The sequence below is a fragment of the Schistocerca americana genome, chromosome 6 (genome assembly GCF_021461395.2).
Source record: "Schistocerca americana isolate TAMUIC-IGC-003095 chromosome 6, iqSchAmer2.1, whole genome shotgun sequence".
Taxonomy (NCBI): domain Eukaryota; kingdom Metazoa; phylum Arthropoda; class Insecta; order Orthoptera; family Acrididae; genus Schistocerca; species Schistocerca americana.
This window is the reverse complement of record NC_060124.1, coordinates 560,113,327-560,120,298: the sequence shown is the minus strand read 5'-3', so window position 1 is coordinate 560,120,298 and position 6,972 is coordinate 560,113,327. Positions and strand designations below refer to the sequence as shown.

Genomic DNA, 6,972 nt, shown 5'->3' with positions numbered 1-6,972 from the left:
GTCGAAGCAGACGGGTGGAATCAGACGCTTCCAGTGACCCCTCCTTCTGCTCTGTAGATGAATATCGTAACAGAGACTGATAGACCAGCTTAGGTAAAAATTCTGCTATATTTCAGTTTTGACAGCACTTGGTTGCAACAGTCAAGATCGGGTATTCTGTGTACGATAAATTTATTAAAAGTACGTAACTGTGTTTTATTCTGTCAGTGTACCAATTCTGTAAATATTAGCAGTTACTGTGATATATTCACGTATTTTGACAATCTCCTGACAAATGATGAGGATAATAATTATTATATTCCACTGTATTATGTTATACTTTCTGACATGTTATTTGTCATTCGTTATGGCCAGCGGCTATTTCCGTAGCAGTACGAAAATATTTGTTCGCTCCAGTTACTATCCTCTCTCGAAATATCACCTGGAACTACGACCTTTAACTGGAGTCACCGAGTCAGGAACGTCTAGACACACAGTTATTCCGTTACCAGCTTCCAGGTTATCTGTGGTGGTAGCCCGATAACTACCAGAGAACTAGAACTACGAGCCAATAACGATAACTGCCAGAGGAGAATACCGGCTCTGACAGTTATTTCCATAGTCGCTCGAATTCCTTAGTAACTTTCCTTGTACTACCCGTCCAAGCTAAATTAACACGTAAGGCGGTGGCTTAAGGGAAGGACCGTACTTGTTAATGCCTGTACTGCAGCTCCTATCAGCCACGGCTCGGACATTAACTTTATTTAATTGTTTATGCTAAAAGTAACGAAGGCCCACGAAATAGTACACAGTTCTTATCAACAGATGGCGCGCAGTCTCACAGTTATTCCCATGGTCTATAGAACGCCTCCAAATGCGCAGTACGATATTCGGTCAACAGATGGCGCGAGGCACTGTTGACACTAAACAGTTATTGAAATAACTGCCAGAATCAGAGGAACGGTTATCGCAGTAACCGTTACTTCTCAGTAACCGGTTATTTCTATCAGTTACGTTATTTTTTGCCACCTCTAGCAGTCAGCACAACATAACAGAGTGTCTCGCAAATTCACGTAACTAGCGAGAGCGTAACAATGGTAAAATGGCGAGTAGACGTTCTATTTTGGCTACCACAATAGACTCTATACCTTCTACCTCAAGTGATCCTTTGAGGGAATTGTTCGAAGCGTGTAAGACAGGTGATATTGTACGAGTAAAGAAGTTGGTGACGCCGCAAACAGTCAATGCTCGCGACACAGCTGGAAGAAAGTCGACTCCATTGCATTTTGCAGCAGGTACGATCAACGATACTTTATTGGATTAAAAATCATAACAGACTGATTACCATACGCTTTACGTTTATTTGCAAACTTCACAGACTCTGTTGAGTTTGAAGTTACACATTTATCGATATTGTGCTTGGTATAACTACCGTTATTTCGCTAGAAACACTAGAACTAAACTTTCATCTGACGGAAGACAGTTGGTTGGCAATGGATGTCAGCAGTATATCTTGACGGAATTTGCCAGATGAAGCAAACTCTCTATTTTCCACACCATTAAGATTATGTCAAACCACTCAGTTCTGTGTTTAAGTTTTGATTATTGATTAGGACAAACTGTACATTTCCAGAACCAACGCTAGCGTTGTGCATATGCCAAGTCGCGCGTGTAGACCCTAAAAGCCACCTTTAATTGCAACCATGTAACTCATATTTGACATAAACTAAAACTTCTAATACACGGGAAATGTGTGTTTCGATTTATTTAAGGTACTGTACACATGTAGTGGAAAGCCCTTGTCAACTGTCATTGTGTGATACACTATAAATATTACGAATGTCTGCTCCAGAGCTAGGACTATGTTTGTGACAGTATGAACCAGATACGTTGTTGTCCAGCAGAATTTGCAGAGCAAACAAAATTGCTTAGACGATAAATCTACACCATAAAACTTCCATCTCTTTTTCTGTGAAGATTTTGAGGCTCTTCAGATTGTATATTAAGAAGTTACACGCACTAAAAGAGAACAGGACATTGCCTGTTAGAAATGCCATTGGCAGTTCTGGAAGTACCATGCTGTTTAGTGGGCATATTCCAGGATTTGTGTTGGAGTCATTGTAAATTTATTGGCTTTTCAACATTTATCATTCTTTAGCCGCTTTTTGTTCTGAGAAGTTCTTAGTTTCGATAGAATGGCACATCACATAGTTTTGGTGAATAAAAATACGGTAAATAGACATTAGAATAGAGATGACACATATTTTGGTATTGTGTTTGTATTGTTTAAGAATATGATATTGAGGAGTTTGTTCTTTAAATGCTAAACAGTTGGAACATGATTATTCACACAGGTCTGTAATTTTTTCCTTATTCACACAGATCTGAAATTTTTTCCTCTAAACTACTCCCCCCCCCCCTTATGCCTGTCTCATTTCATTTGTTCATCTCACACATTGAGCAAGTCAAACATCGTACACAGAAAATTTTTAACACCCCTCCCCCAAAGAAAGGTTTTGAATTTGAGGGACTAGTGTAGCAGGGGATACAACCCGTCGGCTTTGGACATTGACGTCACAAGTCGCCAATCGAGAAGCGATTCTTCTTAGTGTTGTAGCTCCCTTCAGTGGCTGATTAGTGTGTTTTGGCTTTTTAAAAAAAAATCTCACGAGATAGAATAAACAGATCCACCTTATTAAGCAATCAGTAAAAAAACGAAACTGAAACATAACAGCAAAAGCGAAAATGGTAAACTGCTATCTGGCGACTTGTGACGTCATTGTCCAAAGCCGACGGGTTGTATCCCCTGCTACACTAGACCCGAATTTAATAACAATTTCTAATTTTTCTATTTCTAACATAACACTGGAAAAATTAAACACACTCAAAACAAAAATAATCCTCATCCCCCCTTCCCAAAACATTCCCGCTCTAACAAAACATCCTAAACCAGATTAAAGAATGCTGCCCACCCACCGCCTCACCACATAAATTTAACTTCCAATCTTTGGCCTATAGACCTACTTTTTCCCAACAACCTTAAAAAAAGAAAAAAAAAACACCCTGAAATGGACAGTAGTTTTCAGCTAAACTCTTCTTCCAGCAGTACTCCTCCTTCTCCCTGGAATAGTTTCACAGACCTCCAGAACCCACTCATAATATTGGCAGAAGCCCCCATTACATAATCTCTGAATTCTACAATATGATTCATCACTAAGTGTTAATAACGTCAAGTACCTAAATCCTCAAGAAGATAATGAATATGAAGTAAAAGTAGAACCCTCCACACTGTAATCACATATTCCTCAGTTAATGAAACCACAACCCATTTTGTACACATTTCCCCCCCCCCCCCCCACCCTTACCCCCCAAAAAAACATCAACATACCCCCTGAAAAAATAGCCCCTTGGACCCAGGTCCCTACATCACCACAACAATTCCCCTACATAACTACCCCAATGCAGACGCTGTGCTAGCAGTAAAAAAAAACACCCTGAAATGGACAGTAGTTTTCAGCTAAACTCTTCTTCCAGCAGTACTCATCAAGCTGAAACTGCAAGATGGAGGAGTCTCTTCCTTCTCCCTGGAATAGTTTCACAGACCTCCAGAACCCACTCATAATATTGGCAGAAGCCCCCATTACATAATCTCTGAATTCTACAATATGATTCATCACTAAGTGTTAATAACGTCAATTCATCTGTAATTGCTCGTAGATGACTGCCCTTAAGACTCTTACGCTGCCATCTTCTGATCTGAGGGGAAGAGGTAAAGATAATGGTGGGGGGAGGGGGTGGAATTCATATGATGAAATATAATAAATTTGGTCAGTTTCATTAATTAACTGTACTGCTGACATTTCAACATTCTGCTATGAGGCCATATAACTGCAGAAATTTAATTGTAGTGGCACGTTGTTGCCCATAACTGCAACTAGTGTATGACTTGTAAATTTTGTCTAAAACTAGTAACAAATCAGCGAAAGAAAATTAAATTTGTAATATGGCAAATTAACAGTTCCAAAGACGAAAAGAAATGTTGGCAGTAATGAGCCACATTAAAATAACTCAATGACAAGTCAACAAAAACTGCCAAATCGCAGGGTGGCACACAGCACTATGTATAGTGGCTCACTAACGCCACTTATAAAACTTCTAAAAATAGGTATTCATCTGTAGAGCACTATCACAGACAACAAAATGCCATCTAAAACATGACAGATTCCAAACATGGTGTACTGTAACATAACGTAACATAGCTATGTCACAGATCAAAGCTTATATGTGGTACTGCAAGCTTCTGTTGACCCAAGGATTCTTTACACTTGTCAGCTGTTTGGAAGTTTTCACTGAGGTGTTAGCATTTTTGTGGAGTGCTTGCACACTGCTGAAGCAGACGTCACTTCGTCAAAGCTGTTGTTTCACTAGACAGTTCTTGCTTGCTCAATCTGTATCCAAAATTGGCTATCATAATTTTCTCCATTTGTGACCAGTCATAACTTTTGGAGAGAATGTTTAACCTCCTCCTTCTGTGGCTCTACAACTCATGACGAGTCTTGTCTTCTTCACCTATCTCCTTCCATTTATCCCCATCTCTCGCTAGCATTTTCCAGTTCCTTTAGCCATCTTCCGAATGTCTTCTACGACTCCATCATCTCGTTTAGTTTTTGGTAGACTGCATTCTCTCTGTCCATCCATCTTTCCTTGTAAAATTTTTTTTTTTTATTTCTGTATCATTCATCCACGCCACATGTCTAGCACACCTCAGCGGAGATGTCTTCACAATTCTTCTAAAAGGCTGGTGTTTGTAGATAGTGTACAACTCATGGTTATATCGCCTCCACCATCTTTTCCTTTCACAAATTGGGCAGATAATTCTCCTGAGTATCCTTCTCTCGAGTGCATCCAGCGATTCAGCATACTTTGCTGTCAGAGACCAGGTTTCAGAGGCGTATGTAATCACTGGCCTGATCAATGTTAGTTTTGTGGCCCTAGTCAGGAATCTTGGAGATATAAGCTTTTTTAAGCTGAAATAAGCTTTATTGGCTGCATATGAGGTATCGTTTACACTGGTTACAATTGAACCCAGGTATATGTAATGATAGACTCTTTCAAAGATATAACTACCCATTGTTATTTTGGCTGGCATGTTCACCCTGTGTACTCTCCCAGCAGCTAGGTATTTTGTTTTCTGCTCATTGATATTTAGTTCTAGATTCTTGCCGGCCTGTTAAAGTGCAGTGAATGTCTCTTCCATTGCTGTCAGAATTCTTGCTACTATGTCAGTGTCGTCCACCTAGGCCTGTATCTGCACAGATTTATGAGAAATCATTCCCCTATTAAAGATATTTGCTTCTCTCATCACCTTCTCCAAGGTGGTGTTGAATAGAAGGTATGCCACTGCATCACCTTGCCATACTCCATTTTTAATTTCGAAAGTACTGGACAACATTGCTTCAGTTTTTATACCATCTTGCGTTTCTCTCACTGTCATCCCTATTACCCTCATCAGTTTTTTTGGAATACCCAATTAACCTAGAACTTGATATAGTTGCTCTCTGTCTATGCTGACATACACTGTTTTAAAGTCAATAAAAAGATATCTTCTGATCCCATATTCCTTTGTTTTTTCCAGAATTTATCTTAGAGTAAATATCTGGTTGATAGTTGACTTACCGGGGATAAATTCACATGGATACGGCCCTGTTTTGCTCACTATTATTGGCAGTAGTTGGTCGTACCGTATGTTAGAGGCTTTTATGTCCCAGATTAAGCAATGTGATCCCTCTGCAGTTACTACACTTTATCTGGTCTGCTTTCTTATATATAGAGTATATAATTACATCTTTGAGGCATTTCCTCTTCTTCCCGTGTTAGTTTAATGAGTTTCAGGACGTTAATTTCCAATTTAGAGCCTCCTTGCTTGAAACGTTCTGCTAGAATGCCGTCAGTTCCTGCCGCCTTGTTGTTCTTTAATATCGTCACTGCAGTTCTTACCTCTTCAAAGTTAGGTGGGTCCACACTGTTATCTGGGTCCTCTTCCTCCTGTATTTCTGTTGCGTTCTGTGTTACAACTGGTCTTGGATTAAGAAATTTGTGAAAGTAGTGACACTTCTCCTACTCTTCACTTATAAGTTCACCATTCTCATCTTTTATTAATCTTATTCCACCCTTGAAAGGTTCCTGTGCCTTATTCTTCTCCCTGTAAAATTTCCTTGCCTCATATGTACCCCTCAGAAGCTTCATTTCATCAGATTTTCCTTCATTCACTGCCTCTTTTCCCTTTGATGGATCCTTTACTCAATTTTCCGTTTTTCTTTATGCTCTTCCATTATCCCTCTGCTATAATGTGGTTGTAATGTCCTTCCACATGCGTCTTTTTTTTCATTTGTTACTGTTTTACATTCACTGTCGAACCACAAGGTTTTTGCATGCCTTATGCTGTTCCCAAGTATCTTTTTTTCTGCTATCATTTCCCATTGAGAATGTTTAACCACTTATTTCAATTAATTCTTTGTGGGGAATAATGTACAATGGCCGCAGCAACATAGACGAAACCAGTAAAGGTCTAGGTCAAGGCCAGTGGCATACCTACGTAGTAGTAGTAGTAGTAGTAGTAGTAGTAGTGTCGACAGCATTCACCATGAAGGGAACAAAAGGGAATGTGTCTGCTAGTTCTATGCAGCCAATGAGAGAGCAGCGAACAGGCAAAATGTTAAATTTTCACATGAGCAAACTTGATTTCTCTCAGAAATGTACTGCACTTTTCCTCATCCTTTCTGGAAATCTGTCTTCCATTCACCTTTCCCTACTACAAAGTTTACATGGTCATTCCTTTTTCATGTCACATCAAGGTATTTGCTTTTATTATTGAAATGAAGTCACATGTTCCTAACATCTACCATTAATCTAGCAGTTGGTTATTGTTGAGTTATTATCTTTGTTACGCACATTGCCTTGACTTTATCCATGTTTAAAAAGACTCACAAACGA

General features: G+C 39.4%; 1 protein-coding gene across 2 annotated transcripts in view; it reads left to right on the top strand.

The window, feature by feature from the left end:
* Positions 1-1,019: 1,019 nt before the first annotated feature.
* Positions 1,020-6,972, top strand: part of LOC124619201 (poly [ADP-ribose] polymerase tankyrase) — a 301,869-nt gene continuing 295,916 nt past the window's right edge. For both annotated transcript variants that reach the window (XM_047145420.1, XM_047145419.1), the window contains exon 1: positions 1,020-1,274. In XM_047145420.1, the coding sequence (XP_047001376.1) occupies positions 1,082-1,274 (193 nt within the window). In that variant the 5' untranslated portion in view covers positions 1,020-1,081. The remainder of the gene's footprint in view (positions 1,275-6,972) is intronic.